The following is an 18,006-nucleotide window of genomic DNA, read 5'->3' on the forward strand; positions in this document are numbered from 1 at the left end:
CAGAGAATTCATTCTTCACTCTGTGCAGGCAAGTGGCCCATCTCCCAAAAACAGAAAACCTCCAAGCAAACCAGTAGCATCCAGCGCAGGAGGTGGTAAGAAAGGTGGAGAGGGGAAGAAGAACGTGAAGCAGGCAGGTAACGGGGAAGTATCGGAGGAGGACCCGGCCAGCGCCAGCAGCACGCCCAAGAAAGCAGCGAAAGACACCAGCAGGAAGAGGAAAACCGAGGAGAGCGCACCTGCTCTGCAAGCAGCCAATCAGGAGAGCCCTGTGTGTGTGAAGCGAGCCAAGACAGCTAGAGACAACAACAGGGACCTGGGATTATGCAGGTATGTGTCCCTGGCTTGTTCACACTTGTCTTTCTGTTGAATCCTTCTCTTATTTATCACCCTTTTCTAATCACTTGTACAGTCGCTGCCATCTCCTGCAGGACTGTATCAAGTCGTTGCAGGGAGCTGATGTTTTTTTTCTCTTTATCAGTAGATAAGATTATTTTGCGGTTGAACCATGAGATTAAAGGACTTCTTGTAACAAATCAAATTTTGCCTTTTCCAGCTATCAGCTATGAGCCTAGTTAATTTTTGGCTCGTGCTGGTTGGCATTAGCCTATACAAAAACACATTACGAAACCCCTTACATCAAATATACGTTTTAAATTGCCCCTAACTCATTTTTTTTGTCCAAAGTCAGTTGAAACAAGCTGCAAGCACAAAACGGACATTATCATCACCTTTTAAGTTGATATGATGATCTATTTACACATCCAGTGGACATGGAGCAACATTCTCATTCATTACGAGTTGGGTTTGTGTCAAGTTAATGAATATAAAAATTGAATATTCACTTTTCTTTAGCTCTGTTTTCGCTCTCTACCAACTCCACCAAAATGTGAACCATACAATAAAGTTGGGGGCCATAAAACCAAAACAGTGAGCTGAAAGACTCTAGTAAAGCTCTGTAGAGCTGAGGGGAACTGCAGAGTCGATTGTTGTTGTTGTTGATAATTCTCTGTGGGTTTGTTACTACCGGCGACATGTATATTGATCCAGTGTTGTAGTCGAGACCACCTAAACCGAGACCAAGTCATCACCAAGACCAGTGTATCGAGACCACGTCAAGACCAAGACCAGACGAGTGCGAGTTACACACTGCACGACACGATCAAATGTGGAAAATGCTAACCATAGGCACTCCTCAAATTGATCTGAATGAGCCACATTCCCATAAAAAAAACACAGAAAACAAATTAGGAAATTTTCACCAAAATTCATTCACCTCTTTTATTGCCATAAGTGTATTACGAGAAAAGCCTTGATAAAATAATCCAAAAGGCAGTTGTGGTCTTGACCGGTCTTGAAATGAAATCCAGAGTCCTCTTTATCTGAGACCGAGACAAGACAGAGTAAAAAAGCAGTCGATTCCGAGACGAGACCTTGAAAAAGTGGTCTCAAGACCAAGACCAATCTCGACTACTACAGCACTGATTTGATCCATTGTTAAATTAAAAATATTGATTATACAGTCCTTCCAGAAAAATGCTGAGTTTTTTGTGATTGTTGCGGGCAAAAATCCTTGATTATGCGGCACGTTTTCTTAAAAAATGCGATGGAATATGCGGGATATTTAGGCAGTTTTATGTGATGAAATTGCAGGAACTTGCAAATAGTTTGGTGAAAAAGAGAAAAAAAAGTGGATCATAATCGCGTTTTTTCTGGAGGGACTTCCCAGTGAAAGACAACTTGTCATTGTGATACCCACAACTTTTCTGTGTCTAACCATATGCGTGCTTATTTGTGTGTGTTCATAAGGGTACTCCTTGCTGAGTTGGAGCGGCATCAGGATGCATGGCCTTTTCTCACACCCGTCAACCTGAAATCGGTCCCTGGCTACAGGAAGGTCATCAAGAAACCGATGGACTTCTCCACCATACGTGAGAAGCTTGTGAGCAGCCAGTAAGTTCCCGTCACTTCTGTTTGTTCTTTTTCTTCTGAAAGCCTTCAGGGCGTTTCCACAGAAATTTATTAATTACATTTTTTTTTATTTATTTCAGGTATCAAAACCTGGAGACTTTCATCATTGATGTCAACTTGGTCTTTGATAACTGTGAAAAATACAATGAAGACAATTCGGACATTGGTCGAGCTGGTCATAACATGAGGAAGTTCTTTGAGAAGCGCTGGACTGAGCTTCTGAAACAAACAAACTAAACGTCTGTACTGATTTTGCCCATAAACCCATTCAACTTTTCATATCGGAGCACCAGGTTTTACTTTTATTTTTATTTTCTGATGGAGATTGTGGCTTTGCAAGATGGAAGAAGTCAAATCCTTAATAAGGAACCCATGGTTTGCTTAAGAGAGATGTCACCTTTAAAAAAAAAAAGAAAAAAAAAAAGGTTGTTACATAAGGTGCGCTGGATTTTATTACAACAGGGATAAAAGCCCCAAAGAGTCCCAGAGAAATGGGGTGTCGTAGTGCAATACCATTCCCTGTCTCAGAACACTGCACTGAATAATCCTCAACTGTCACTGATGTGTCTGCGCTAGAATACTTTCCACTACTTGTAAATAGTCTTTTGTTATTTAATCGTATTATAGTGAATGTATTTAATTTTGTAATAATTATTTATGAATCAAGGTCCACTTCATTTTCTATGAAAAGGAAGAATCAGCAGAACTGCTTTGAATTAAAAAAGGAATGTGTCTTTGTGTTATAATTTTTTCTCCCAAAATATCCAACAAAGCCAAGAAAAAAGAAAAAAAACTGTTTACACTGTTCAGTGCTTTCGGGGCATCAGAGGACTGTTTTCATTTGTTCAAACTGTAATACTGCATTTATTTACAGGAACAGCAGAGGAACAGTTAGACAATTGTGATTCATGTGTATATACTGTTTATTAATGTCAATATTATGTCTTGTTTGGAACGATGTGTAAAAAATTGTTTAAGAATATTAAGATATTGTTTATGCCTTAGAATGATTGTAGCATTCTATTTTAGTGAACGTGATGAAAACATTATCATAAATATTGTTTGTACAGTATATACATATCCTCTGCAAACACTGTGGTATCCTTAATCTTGGTAGTGCCTACCCTTCCAACAGGGGCATGTAGAGGATGTTATTGTTTTTTGTTTTTTTTCATTCTTATGACGAAATTCTTTTTTTTTTTATATGATTTCAATTCAACAAGGCCTCCAAAGTTGGGACAGTGATACAGAAATCATTCCTCACCATCCATAGCAGAAAAAAAGGAACAACAAGCATTCAGTTATGCTTCCATGATGCATTTCCTCGTAATCTGCCACAATACAGAGGACCTAAGGCCATTTGTAACCACTGTGTTGAACCTTGCTGTGTGTTGTGGCCTGATGGAGGCAGCTAGATTTTTTTGTACCCAAGTCAAGAGTACTTGAAGTTACTTTATTTAAGATATTGTGGAATAAAAGTATCATTCTTTTGTAGAAGCTTTATTTTTCACTAGTGTGTGGCACGGACCTATTAAAAGGATGTTTTTCAACGGAAACGACTTCAACTTGTTTTTATTTCAACTGCTTTTGATAAAATGCGTGGTACAGTAGATGTGTGTAGTAATCCTTTTTATTCTCCTTTTTATTAGAAACCATGTATGCATTTATGACCACAATCTGATAATGAGTTTAATTTCAAGGTGAAGAGACTATTGCATAAGGGCATGTTTTCTCCAGCTTAACATTCAAAAGTTTGTAAAAAAAGTTTATCCGTTGTCAATTGTGGAAGAAGTATTTAGATAATTTACTAAAGTAAAAAAGTAGCATTACCACACTGGGACATTCTCCGTAACAGGTCCAAGTCCTGCATAGGAAATGTATAATATAATATATAATATAATATAATATGAAATTGTGTATTGTGTGTTAAGTATTGGAAAGAAAATGTACTTTTCATCCAGTCAGTTTTACATTTAAAGCATTAACATGTAATCAGCATTTTATTGTAGTTGTTTGAGGTGGAGCTAACTATAACTAATAAGTATACTTTTGTGTAAATTATTGCATAACAATACATCATATTTTATAAACCGATCATGTGTTTTGTCGGTAGCTGTCTTAACCTGAAAAGTAACCAGTAACTATAAGGCTGTAAAATAAATGCAGTCGAGTAAAAATATTTCCCTGTGAAGTGTAGTGGAGTAGAAGGAAGAATTAATTTAACATGGAAGACTGAAGTAAACTACCTTACAATTCTAGTAAGGAGAAGTGCTTGAGTAAATGTAGGCCTACTTCACACCACCCTGCTTTGCCCATCTGAAGTGGTTACATGTTGTTTTCACAGGTAGGTTATCACATGACGGCAGGTCAAATACACACGTGCACACATGTAGTGTCAATTAATTATGAAGTCCTGACGTCAGCGTGTTCAAGACCTTGAGACCATATGTACTCTTTTTGTCTTTTTATAGACAAAATGCATCATAGGCTGCAAAGAATCAGGTAAACAACAATAGAACATCAAGACTAATTCTTATATATATATATATATATAATCCCATTTAGTCAGAAGTTTAGGGGAAAAAAGCTCTACAGTTTCCACAAGTTTAATACTTTTTTGTTGTTAACAATCTAAGCTCCATGAGAAAAGGTAACAAATTAGGAAGTGAGTTAGAGAATTTCTGCTTGTGAATATAACATTTAACATAGGCCTATAGAATAATGAAATTAATTAAATATTATATTTCCCAAATTAGCATAGACACGGATGATATATTTATGGTTTAAAGAGTAGACTAAAGTTAGTGGGTTCTAAAAAGTAAGACTCCAAATCTGTCCAAAATCTTTTGTATGTTTCACAATAAAAAAAAAATAAATAAAAAAAAAAGGTTTTGGAAAAAGGAAATTGTTTCAATATTCTGTTTAAAGGTACAGGAAGAGTCAGTGTCAGCAAATCTAGCAACAAGATGATTAGCAGGGTATAGGTTAGGTACAGTTATGGGGTGTACTTCCTTAGCTTTGTCAGAAATAAAGGAATTGGTAATTATACGGTAGAAGCCTTCTCCAGTTTATGTTCTCAATTTTAGAGGGTGACGTAACCCACATTACGTCACAGTCAGCTGTTCGATGAGGAAGTAAACAATATTCAACTGAACGGACAACACGGCGGAGAAAGGTGAGCACAATACTGCAGTTAGACGTAGCTAACATTTAAATTAGATTTAATGTCATTTACCGTCTGAGTTTGCTTGTTGGGCAGTTTATTGTCACGGTTTGTTTCCTGCAGGTGAATAATATTTGACTTTATAACATCAAGTAGAAAGTTGCTTCTCGGCTCTGCTGTACTGTTAGATGAGCTTAGCTAACGCTGCGGTCTCTACAGCTCCAGCGTCCCTGGTTACTAGCTACTGGTGTTTGTCTGTGACAGCCCGACCTAATGTTTACTTTTCCAGGTTAAAACAAGGAGAACTATGTGTGTTTTTCTTGTTACCTGGTTGAACTTGAATGAGCCATTTGTAAACTTTGCTGTTCGACACACAGGATACTATAACTTCCAGTGGTGGATACTAAGTAGGCTACATTGACTCAAGTAGGCCTTCTCTAATTGTACTTTACTTGGATATTTCCATGTTCTGCTACTTTATACTTCTACGCCACTACAATTCAAAGGGAATTGTTAGCTAGTTAGCTAGTAGTCTCACATGATGTGTTATTTTAGCATAACAAAAGGTTAAGATAGAGGGGGAAATCACAAGCTAGCAGTTTATAAGGTAGTTCAAACTAGCCCCACCTGCAATATTAAAGTGATGTACACATGAATGCATCAATACTTATAATTGAAATGCATACTGAGTACTTTCTCACTTACTTTTGGTACATTAAGTATATTTTGATGCTAATACTTTTGTACTTTTACTTCAGTCAATTTTTGAATGCAGGACTTTTACAATATATATCTGTACTGTAGAGATCTGAGTACTATTTCCACCACGGTTAACTTACTATTGTATTACTATCAGCGTCAGATAACCCACGGTCACTAAGTCAAAAGTAAAACTTTTTTTTTTTTAAATGGACAGTGACGGTGACTTAGTCACTTATCTCAAATGTACAGTTATTAGACCTGTGCATTTATAGGGATGTGGTCTCAGCTATGTACAACACACATTAGCACAGCTTTGTGAAAGTAAAATGTTCAAATGCTGCACCTAAAAAGTATTTTCCTTTTCTTTTTATGAATGATCAATCGATATATATATATATATATATATATATATATATATATATATATATATATATATATATATATATATATATATATATATATCACTTAGTCCATAAATATCCCTCACAATTTCTAAAAGCCCAAGGTGATGTCTTGTTTTGTCCAACCAACAGTCCAAAGATATTCAATATACAATCTTAAAAAACGGAGAAACGCAGGAAATTTTCACATTTGAGAATCCAGAACATGCACATGTTTTGCATTTTTGCTTGATAAATGACCATTCAAAATAAATCAACAAATCGATTAACCGACTCAGTTCAAATGCTGTTTATGGTTAATAATCAGCATTAACATCTGAAAGACTTGAAGTATGACTTGCAATTTACTCATCAAGACATGTGACTGGACCTGTACTCTCCCTTAAGGACGTGAGACTTGCCCCCAATAGATTGAAAACAACAACAATGTGAGCTTATCAGAAATTAATAAAAAAAAAAGTAACAAAAAAACCCTACTTTGTGTTATATAATAAAATAGCAATATATTGCTGTGTCATGTCTCTGTGAATCTGGTGCCCAGGTACTTGGATTTAAATTAATAATATTTCCTTTTTAAATAATGCTTTTCTCGTTCCCTCTATGTGAACTTTAGGACCGGCTCTCCAAATGACGTCTCTGATTTGCACTTTACAAGACCATCGAGACGATGTCAACTGGTGTGCCTTCTCTGGCAAACTGTTTGCCACATGTTCTGGGGACAAAACTCTGCGGATATACAACACCTGTGACTTCTCGGAGCTGCCCTTTTCACCGCTGTCAGGACATGGCTACGGCGTCCACTGCTGTTGCTTCAGCTCCTGCGGACAGTTCCTCGTCTCGTGTTCGACTGACGCAACCACGATGGTTTGGTCCACGGTCACGGGTGAGATCGAGGCCGTCCTGGAGCATCCTGGTCGTAGTCCTGTGAGGATCTGTGCGCTCTCTCCTGACTCTGCTCACCTGGTTTCTGGTGCATCTGATGGCACTTTGGCTCTGTGGGATTTCCCCTCCAAACAGCTGCACAGGTACTTCCATTTTTATAGAGCTGAAACAATTCAAATTTGAATTGACAAGCAACTTGAAAATCGATTACAAGGTTATAAGTTTGATTTCAGATGTTCTATTTCAATTTCTTTGACATTTCATAGACTAAGTGATTGCTAGATTAATTAGTAGAATATTCAGCAGATCAAATGATAATGAGGATAATTTGGTAATTGCAGGCCCACTTTTTATACAGATACACAGCACTGTGAAAGTCTCTTTCATAACCTGACAAAGGGAGCTGAAAACCTCAGTGGCAACAACTCTCCTCACACCACTGTTTGCAGTTACCCGACACAATATTGGCACTACCCTGACAGCATCTAGTTACATGCATTTTTGCACTTAAACGCTAATAATATTTAATGAAATGTGAAAAGTGCACCAGTTGATGCAGCTGCTGTTGGTTGTGTTTTTGTAAAGGACTGGAGCAGTGTCTGACACGACAATGGTAGCCCTCTCCTTCAGCCCCTGCAGTCAGGTGTTTATGAGCGGCTCCAGCTACGGGGACCTGCGTCTGTGGGACCTGGACATGAACCAGCTCCTTGCAGAAAAAAATGCCCACGACCTGGGGGTCACCTGCTGCGTCTTTGCTCCCAACATCCTCAGTGGTGAGGACCATTGCTGCGCGTTTATCAACTACGGCTCGGTCAGAAGTTTTTGGCAGCATTTAGCAGTAAAGAAATCATAAGAACACAGTCTAAATTATGTTTTGGTCAACACTCAATTTTCACATAAACTTCTAATGTAATTTCTTTTTGGCAAGATTCTCTCAAATTTGATTACTAAACAGTTTGATAGAGATATGTACACAGGCAGGACATTTTACAGTTGAACAAAGACAGTTTTATCAAATATGTGAGCAAAAGTAATTAATAATTAATATTTCATTTTGGCCAGTAATTTACTGGAAATGAAATCTATAAATATAACTATGATTAAGAAAAATAAGGGTTGACTGTACATGAAACTGCAGGCTATAAAACGCTGCAATTTCATTTTGCATATCTGTCAACATATATAACTATATCTCTGATGAGCCAGTTTTGGCTGATAATATCAGTTGGGTTTTACATAAAGCATGCATGTCTCTTTAGTTACAGTTACTGTCACATTCTTCAAACAAATCCCTTTATAGAAGATGGTAGTATAGGCGGGGGCATTACTGTAATATTGACCATCCACCATTTTCTAAGGTTTGTCGAAATCACGTCAGTTGTGAGCACAGCTGATCTGTTTGGCCACTGTCTAATTTCACTGTTGGGAGCCAATAACATCTACCGACTGATTGTTGTTGTCTGTGAAAGATTGATTACAGTCTGTCATTTGTTTGGTGTCATGCAGTTTTATTTTGTTTGTTTGTTTAAAAAAAACGTTTAGGCCTTTATTTGACAGGACAGCTTAAGACAGCAAAGGGGAGAGAGAAGGGGAACGACATGCAGCAAAGGGCCGCAGGTCAGAACCCGAACCCGCGGCTGCTGCGGTGAGCTAGCCAGCTAGCAGGTGAGCTAACCAGGCGCCCCTGTTTGTCTGTTTTTGTCTTTTCAGGTGGTCAAGTTGTGCAGTTTCGTTTGGCGTCCTGTGGACAAGACAGTCACCTGAAGATCTGGGCCATCAACAAGTTCAGCTCAGGAGGTAGAGTAACGTATGTTTACCTGTCTTTGCATACTGAAAGATCTCTCGCTAGCTCACAGGATCCTTTCTGTCATAATTACACCCTCCTATGGTTATCAGCTAAGATTGTAAACCTGGCTTATCCATGCACGCTGGTCCTGTGTGGCAGACCATGTATTTGGTTAACAACTGTTCAAGTGCTGCCATACAAGGCAGAATTATGTTTTAATATGTAGGTGTAGGTGTTGTTATAGTCTGAACAGTGGATAATCCGAGGCATGGCTCTGTGTTGGAGGAACTCCACTCTGCACATACACTACTTGTCTAGACTTGAGTCTGAGACGAAATATTGTTGTGTGTGCAGTTTCCATATCATCTAACATTCAGTCTGATTACAGCCCTCAGAGGCACAACCCTTCTTTTGTGTAACTGGTTTGTAATATATCAGCACCAGTATATCAAAACAAATCACTGGTGCTGCCAAAATAAAAGTAGATTTTATTTGAAAGAAATCCAGAGCTGCCTGTCCAAGCCTTGTTTTCTGGGGTTTTCACGCCATTAAGTGCTTGTATTTGTGTACAGATTTAGCATATACAATTTTCTCTTAAGGTAACAGTAACATTTATCACTCACAGCACAATCCGGTATTCTCATAAAGAAAGGTCCACCCTGTAATATGGCTTGCTGGTCAGTTTGACATCAGTCAGGGAAAAGACTTGACCTATTGTGTGTATAACTATAATTATTGTCTCTCTCTCTCTCTCTTGCAGGCTATAAGATGCAGCTCCTGCACACATTAACGGGCCAGTCGGCTCCGGTCCTCTGCTGTGCGTACTCCTCAGATGGGCAGCTGCTTGTGTCTGGGTAGGATCTTTAACAGGGTGAAGGAAGCGTATTGGTGACTTTGAATGTTTTAGCCTCTTAATACAGATTGTATATATTCTATTAATTTCTGACAACCATTTTCCAAAGCTTATGTTAGGTTTTTAGATGGATTTTAGCCAATATTTTCATTATGAAAATCAGCCTGCTTAAAATAGAGAACCCATCACAGGATCATCTAATCGTCCTTCCTTACAACTTACAAATTATGCTAATATTGCATAGTAATGTTATTTTTTTGGTGAGTTTGTGACTGTTGCGATTGGACAAATGCCTGAGCTGTCATTGATCAATCAAAGTCCTTGAAGCGTGCAAAAAACACCTGCCTGTTTCTTTACCACACACATTCCAAATGTTTCTAACCCTCCTGATTCCCTCAAAACATTGCTGTAGTTGAAATCCATGTGCTTAATCTATATTTTACATGAATCTCTTGATCTTAAATAGATCAGCACCAATGTCTTGAACTATTTAGGATCAAGCAATTAATGTAAAATATAGATTGTTTGCCACAAGTGACACAATTATAAGAATGCAGTACTTCAGTGGAACCACTGGAGGGAGACATGGATTGCTTTATCCCTGTGTCTGCGTGGATCCGAACATGCTGTACCAAATAGTCAGTTGTTTAAAATATTGCTCACATAGTACACCACCCCCAGACAGTCACTCGGGTAATTTCGGACCATTCTTATGTAGGATTTTAAAATCAAAGGCCTTGAAAATGTCCAATTAAAGCTATATTTTAACTCTTTTTCAGACTGCTAATTAAAGCTATTTTTTAACTCTTTTTTTCAGGCCGCTCTAAAAACGAAACCTTCCGATGGACTCGTTTAACCTCAGGGTGAGAGTACACCAGCCCCAACTGTCACTCGGGTAATATCGCACCATTCTGATGTAGGATTTTAAAATTAAAGGCTTTGAAAATGTCCAATTAAAGCTATATTTCAACTCTTTTTCGGGCTGAGTGGGGGAAAAAAGCGAAACCTCCTGTTTAGACGGACTCATTTCACCTCAGAGTGATAGTATAGTATATGTCCAATTAACTCTATTATTTTAATGTATTTTATTTTTTGAAATATAGCTTTATTTAGCAGCCTGAAAAATAGTTAAAATATATCTTTAATAGGACATTTTCCAAGCCTTTAATACTAAAGTCCTACATCAGAAGGGTTTCGATATTACCCAAGTGACAGTCTGGGGGTGGTGTACTATCACCCTGAGGTGAAATGAGTCTGTGTTAACAGACGGTTTTGCTTTTAGAGCAGCCTGAAAAAGAGTTAAAATATGGCTTTAATTGCCAGCCTGAAAGAGTTAAAATATAGTTTTAATTTGACATTTTCAAAGCCTTTAATTTTAAAATCCTACATAAGAATGGCCGATATTACCCAGTGACAGTCTGGGGGTGGTGTACTATCACTCTGAGGTGAAATGAGTCCGTTTAAACAGGAGGTTTAGTTTTGAGAGCAGCCTGAAAAGGAGTTAAAATATGGCTTTAATTAACAGCCATACTTTTTTATCTTTTATCCCTTCAGCTCTGTGGACAAAACTGTCACAGTCTATGATGCTGTGAGTACCCATTCTTTCTATTGATAGACTTGTCATTTTCTGCTCCATTAATAACACAATGTTCATATTTGGTTTTGTGCTGCACTTTGTCTGTTTTCAGAATAATGCAGTTTTGCTTTACACACTGAACCAGCACGAGAGGTAAATACTCCCTTATATTTATGTGGTTAAGATTTGTTGACTGGACTTTTTCTTTGAATTAAAGCATGAATTTCAAAAGTCCCAAGGTGAATATGTTAATTTCTCTCTCATCCTACCAGACAGGATATCTTACATATATAGTTATTTCTTTATTATACTGTATATTCTTATAAGTTCCTTCACATATTTGTGTTTTGATAAAATTCTTATATTTAGATGTTGTGGTTTTCTAAAAAACAAAGAAGTTAAATTAAACATTTATATTCCACCACTTACACACTAGATGTTGTTTGTGCAGAATTCCTAAAAGAGATCTTTCACATAGTTTGTCTGGCAATTGGTGGTAACTGTTCTGTTTACAAACAAACAAAAGCTCAGTCTGTCTTTAATAAACATATTTCTGGGGAAAATTTACTGCAAGATGCTTTGCCGTGCCAACACTGAAGAATACACGGGTATTGGTGGTATTTTTTTTTCCAATTGTGGACCTATTTTGTTTTTGAGATAACTGGACAAATATCATGAGACGTCACATTGAGATATTTCCACGCTATTTTTATTAGGTTTTGATGCCATAAATTGTCACATAAAACACAAGCAGTAAATGTCAGACTTCAACATTTGACCAATGACCACTCATTTACAACAAGATCTCACCACAGACAGCATCTTGGATAGATTATGAGCCAGTGAGGTCACAAAACATGCATCTATCATTTTCAGAAAAAGGTATCGCTGCGTCTCTTCCCCCTACACATACACATACACAGCCACAGCTGAATGATCACACTTACAAGCTATTTAAGTCCATCCAGCCACCTGTGATTGAAAGGCTGAGAGCTCACTTCCTTTCAGTGGGGCAAATGAAAGTCATTTTGGAAGATCACTAACTGAAGTGGAAGTAGATGAGGCAAGTTGAGAGAAAGTGGATAAATGGCAAAAAGTGAACCACAACACCTGACGCAACGCCTCTTGGAAACTCATTTTACTTTAGAAAAACTGATAAAGTAACAGTTTGAGAGTATCTTGAGGTTGCCTTTCTCTAAATTCTCATTGGAGGTTTTTAAAGACGTTGATTGAAGCCATCTTGCTTTTGTGGATCAACATTTCTGAGCGATCCAGTTAGGTTTTAGAGAGATTGTCCTCATTAACGTTGCTTTGACTTTCTTGAATCTCCTGAAAATTACATTTGGATCCTTATATAGATCTTAGGGCAGTCTTTGACATGGTAAGCTATCACTGAATTGGCCCTCTGCTGGAGAACATTTGCATCACTGCCACATAAGTCTGGTATTGAGCCGTAGTGCCCACCTTTTAACCTTGTAAGCCGAACTGCAGCCTCAGACCCTGAGGCAGCTGGCCTTATAGCTGCTACAAAGCTCAGGACTAAGATTTGGGGCTTTTGGCTTAAGCTTCTGAATGCTTTTAGTGGAACTGCTTAAGGATCTGATGCTCACAGAATCCTTATTATCTTTAAAGTTACTTCTTACTTTTATAGGTTGTATGGGCTTTAAAAAAAACATGTACATATTGATATATTAGGAATATATTTGCCTTTGAATCATACATCTCAATACAAACTTTTCCTTTTTAGTCCTTTAAGGATTTTTCTGGTATTATATAGAGAAGGTTACACCTTGTTGTTAACAGCCCTAACATGCAGGTTCTGTCCTCTGCTGCAGGTACGTGACGGCATGTTCCTTCTCTCCAACTTTACCTCTGATTGCTACAGGATCTATGGATAAGACTGTAAACATCTGGAGGCTGGAGGACGGATGCAATGACCATGGTGGGTAACACACACACACACACACACACACACACACACACACACACACACACACACACACACACACACATCTATATATTTTGATGATTAATTACATTTGTTTTGTCTTGTCATCTATTTTTGTGTCTGTCTCCTTTGCCGAACCTTGTGTCCAATGGAAAGGCGGGAAGTCGTTGCCTGGTTAGTTTTTAATTTTTAATTTTAAATATTTATTTTTACACTTGACACTTAAAAGGAAGGGACAGACGATGCCAAATGTACACTACATACTAGTTTAATCTTTAGCAGAGTTGCTAGTAGCGTTTCATTTGTCCCATGTGTTGAGATGTTGTGTTAATTAAACTGGTTTCATCTTGTTGTGAATGGCACAGGTGTTGTGAAAAAGAGTGCTCTCTTCCCTTAATCTCTCTTCAGTCTCAAGTTTGCTGAAAGATTGCATTGCATTTCTCATGTTTACTTTTACTGTGTGTTCTAGAGCAGTCTGCGCTGACATCAAGTGAAGGTAGGAAGGAAGAAAATATGCCTTACTGTATATTATTATATATTACTGTACTGTATTATATTATATATATTACACTGGGGGGCCTGTAATCCGTTAACATGACTTAATGAGACACCACTGCTCAAACAATATGTGCAAAAAACGTTATCATAATTGTCGTAATTGGGAATCGGCATATGTTTACCTGTGGGTGCAAAGTCCAAGTTTGGTTTAGCATTTCTGTCTGCAATGTACAACTCCTCTGTGTCAATCAGAACGTTGATGAACCCTCCAGACATTTATTTATATCTTTACACAAGCCGCGCTAGCCACAGCCCCCCTAATCAATAATTAGTCAGCAGGATTTCGGGATATTGTTGCATGGAGAACATTTGGCCATTTTTCAAAAGGTGCTGCTGAGCGTCTCACTTTGCCTCACCCTCTCAGGGAGAACCTCAGCGGGCCGATCCAAGCTGCTGGTCAGCGATTGGTCGGAGGGGGATGTGTCAACGTGGCTGGTGGACGAAAGCCTCGAGGGACTGGTGGACAAATTCAGGGCCAACAACATAGATGGGACAGAGCTGCTCAGTCTCACCAAGGAAACACTGGCGTCAGAGCTGCACATAGGTGAGGAAGCGTCACACACGGCTCAGCGGGTGTAATGCCACTTCCTCAGCCCCTCGGTTTCTCATACTCCTAATGCTCGCTTCCTGAAATGTACAAATAGAAAACCAGTCTTATGGGTATTACACGCCTGCTCGCTTGTCAGAATGAACATGGATGTGTGTGGATTAGGATTTTTGTACCTATTTACATGGATAAAAGGCGACACATTAAATTAAAGTAAGGGTGAAGGAATGAGTGAATGTTGATTGGGGGTTTAGTCAGCAAGATTACATAATATTAGGCTGCACTGCAAAAGTACTCAGCTGTGCCTCAGCAGTTCTGATTTTAATCTGGACCAGTTCATCAGTTACATAACCCAATCCCCAAAACATTATTTCCCATAAGGTATTTAGTGGATTTACACCTAATATACAGTAATTAGGCCCACTTGGTTATTTCCAAGTCTGTCTGAAATGTTTGTTTATCAGACTTTATCAGGTATATTTTGTGGCTTTTTTTCTGATTTGCAACCACAAGGCTAAAGTAGGAGTGTTGTGGATGCCAGTCTACCAGCTAGGCCAGTGTTTGTCATGTAGTTGTCAGCAAATGTTTGTTGTATTGCCATGTCGTCATTTCCATCCCACAGTGGCTGTCAATCACTCCTCGGTTTACACAGCTCCAGCGCTGTTACAGCTTGTGTTCACATTGTTCTGTTTTTAGTAACGTTGCGCAAATCCCATCTTCTGAGCAGAACTAACTTAGGAGAACAGAATGGAGTAGCAAGATGTTTTATCTCAGCAATGAAAGACAGCCACATTTGACAAAGGTGGGAGTGAAATCAATAATTTTCTTCTAAAGAAGCAGAATAACAAAATGAAACAGTGTACCAGTTAGATTATCAGGGAGTCTACAAAGAGCATTGTGTACAACGTTGGTTAACTCTTTTATTTCATGAGATCATTAACTTCTAAATTTGAATAAATGTTTCTAATTACTCAGGCAGTCAGGCTCTGCAACACATTGTTACTGAAAGAACAGTATTCAAACTAAAATGCACTTGAGTGCCTGCTTAGTATTTAACTTTGAATTGGACAGTCGGCAGACGTGATCTGCTCCCACCATCTTCTCTCTCACCCACGCTCCCATTTACCATCCATGAGTGAAAAGTGTTAAAAGCAGGAATAACAAATGCTCAAAACCTTGATATTGATGTGATTGTATATGTTAGTGTTTGGGTCAGTTGAGCTTGTGCCTCTTGAGGCTCCAGTGGTTTCTATTGTAATGAGAGCACACAAAGTCTGTTTTCTTTTCTAGTAAATTCCCTTATTCTCTTGCTTGTGTGTGTGTGTGTGTGTGTGTGTGTGTGTGTGTGTAGAGTCAGTAGGCCTGCGCAGTAAAATCCTGAGGAAGGTGGAGGACCTGAAGAGTGATTCAGTATGTTCAGGCATTCCTGATGAGTTCCTGTGTCCAATCACCAGGGAGCTGATGAGGGAACCAGTCATTGCTGCCGGTAGGCGAAGATCAGACATTTTTCACTTAACACAATTTACATAAAATGACACAACATATAAGTTAGAGTCAGCTCTTGGGACTCTATAGTTGTCTGTTTCTTCAGTATAAACTGATTTGCTTGTATTTAGGGGTCCAAGCCCGAGGGGGCTGGGAACCGCGTTCCACAGATCCAGCGGAGCTGTGGAACCCTATTGTTTTTCTAAGGTTTATTATTCTTATTCCGTTATTCTTCCGCCATTGAAACAGTTTATACAGCCTAAACCGTGCATGGTGGGGCGGTGCCATTTTCAGGACTGGTCCAGAACCGTGCCGGGACCTCAGGCAAAAAAAAAAATGCAACCGATTCCACCACTAGGTGGCGCTATAGCAGAAAAAAAGAGTTTGGCCCTATAACTCCTGTTACTGTCCCAAATTTGGCAAAGAACGCTAAAGGGCGCTATAATCAACGTTTTTGCCCATAACTCAATCAGTGTAAATGGGAAATTTGCAAAGGCTATGTACTACGGACGTTGAAGCTCACACTTCACAATATTTCCTGACGTTTGCCTCTGCACCGTTGCGCCTTGGGTATCGCTTTTGCATGCAGGGCGGGTCGTCGGGGGGGCGACTCGTGCCGGGGAGGCTTGGACCCCGTCATAACTGCTTGCAGTTCTAGTTGTTTGTGTTATTTGAGTAAACCATAAACATTTGCCAACAGATGGATACTCGTATGAAAGAGAGGCCATCGATAGCTGGATCAACAATAAGAACCGCTCCAGCCCCATGACCAACCTCCCCTTACTGACAACTCTTCTCACCCCTAATCACACCCTGAAGATGGCTATTGGCCGCTGGAAGACCAGCCACTAGCATCTGAAAGACCTTTGACCCACCCACATGTTTCCCCCAAAGTAGAAAGAAACCACAGTATTTCAGGTACAGGTGCATCTGATTTTGTTCCATCTGAGGCATCTGGACACTGTGGGAATTTCTTTGTTGTTTCTTTGTTGCATTAATTTATAAAGTTGAGATTTGGCATCTTAAGCTACAAAGAGAGTGAATATTGGACTTACATTCACCATGTGGCCACAAACACAACTTCAAATTAATTATCATGTTGCTCCGTAACTGCTGGATGTGTAAATAAACAACTGTAAGCCAACAAGTTGACCATATCAGCTTACAAGGTAATATGTTCATGTTGTGTTCACAGCTTGATCTCAGCGTTGATCTCTTTGCATCGCTTAAGGTTAGACATTCTTCACCAGTCACACAAGTGGTTTCTTTTGGCTGATAATGGCCAGTTTTCTGGTTTGTTAATAATAATAAAAAAGTGAGTTCTTCATTAGTGCTGTACAGACACCACATAACCATAAAAAATAATACAAAATGTCAACAACACTGTAGGCTCCTAATTTTAAAAACAAGTCATAAAGTGTACATGAATAAAATTAAAACCTTATCTTACACAGGTTGCTATTTTGCTCATTTATTATCTTAAAATGAGTTGCATGGGGCGACCTCTAGCTCACCCAGTAAGAGCGTGCGCCCCATGTAGGAGGAGTCCTTTGCAGCGGCCCGGGTTCGAATCCAACCTGCGGCCCTTTGCTGCGTGTCGTCCCCTCTCTTTCTCTCCCTCTTTACTGTCTATCAACTCTTACTATCGAAAAGGGAAAAAGCCCCAAAAACTAATCTAAAAAAGCAAAAAGAGTTGCATTTATAACATATGTATTAATAAAGATTCTTATGAAAAGCTAATCGAATAGCTTTATAAGGACACAAATTGGGAGGCCTTTAGTGTTGTGTGCATTTTACATTAATTATGACTTTTTATTGACTGACTACCCAGAAAACATCGAGCTGTGAGTGTCTGAAAGCTACCAACAGCCCCTTCACATTAAGGAGAGTCTATTGATTCAATGGTTATTTTAGAAGTATTGCTGTAACGGGCTTTGCATGAACATAATGTCGGTTATCTTACTAAAAACAATATCTGCAGGTAAGCATTACATATATGCGTTTTTTTTGCTTGTCATTGCAGGACCTTGCTTATTACAAATCGGAATAGTGATTGACCAAAGTAGTTTAGGGTTTACCCTTTGCAAGCTTACATGCAGCATTTGATGACAGTAATGAAGACTTTTCCGCAATA

The 18,006-nt window shown here is 38.8% G+C and overlaps 2 protein-coding genes across 17 annotated transcripts in view; both read left to right on the top strand.

Annotated features, from left to right (window-relative positions):
- baz2ba (bromodomain adjacent to zinc finger domain, 2Ba) overlaps positions 1-3,527 on the top strand; it is a 70,689-nt gene extending 67,162 nt beyond the window's left edge. For 12 of the 13 annotated variants that reach the window (XM_039794220.1, XM_039794216.1, XM_039794227.1 and 9 more), the window contains 3 exons: positions 29-330; positions 1,810-1,953; positions 2,052-3,527. In XM_039794220.1, the coding sequence (XP_039650154.1) occupies positions 29-330; positions 1,810-1,953; positions 2,052-2,208 (603 nt within the window). In that variant the 3' untranslated portion in view covers positions 2,209-3,527. The remainder of the gene's footprint in view (positions 1-28; positions 331-1,809; positions 1,954-2,051) is intronic. The other variant, XM_039794214.1, reaches the window with a different exon arrangement.
- Positions 3,528-5,027: 1,500 nt separating this feature from the next.
- wdsub1 (WD repeat, sterile alpha motif and U-box domain containing 1) lies at positions 5,028-17,857 on the top strand. Of its 4 annotated transcripts, none has more exons than XM_039794267.1 (14): positions 5,028-5,146; positions 6,851-7,262; positions 7,705-7,892; positions 8,662-8,736; positions 8,830-8,916; positions 9,666-9,759; positions 11,313-11,346; positions 11,447-11,487; positions 13,170-13,276; positions 13,439-13,456; positions 13,752-13,778; positions 14,205-14,384; positions 15,739-15,873; positions 16,573-17,857. In XM_039794267.1, exons 2-14 carry the CDS (start codon positions 6,865-6,867, stop codon positions 16,722-16,724), a joined length of 1,536 nt encoding a protein of 511 aa, XP_039650201.1. In that variant the 5' UTR covers positions 5,028-5,146; positions 6,851-6,864; the 3' UTR covers positions 16,725-17,857. The 4 variants fall into 4 exon arrangements, with proteins under 4 accessions (XP_039650201.1, XP_039650203.1, XP_039650204.1 ...); XM_039794269.1 differs by having other exon boundaries at positions 8,677-8,736; XM_039794268.1 differs by lacking the exon at positions 5,028-5,146 and adding an exon at positions 5,174-5,257.
- Positions 17,858-18,006: the final 149 nt, after the last annotated feature.

Source organism: Perca fluviatilis, chromosome 3 (genome assembly GCF_010015445.1).
Source record: "Perca fluviatilis chromosome 3, GENO_Pfluv_1.0, whole genome shotgun sequence".
NCBI classification, from domain to species: Eukaryota; Metazoa; Chordata; class Actinopteri; order Perciformes; family Percidae; genus Perca; species Perca fluviatilis.

Bases quoted from the DNA above. Each gene is read 5' to 3' on its own strand.
- wdsub1 (XM_039794267.1), top strand. From the start codon at position 6,865: ATGACGTCTCTGATTTGCACTTTACAAGACCATCGAGACGATGTCAAC. The intron at 11,347-11,446 runs GTGAGTACCCAT...GTCTGTTTTCAG, and splicing joins CTGTCACAGTCTATGATGCT to AATAATGCAGTTTTGCTTTA. The intron at 13,779-14,204 runs GTAGGAAGGAAG...TCACCCTCTCAG, and splicing joins TGCGCTGACATCAAGTGAAG to GGAGAACCTCAGCGGGCCGA.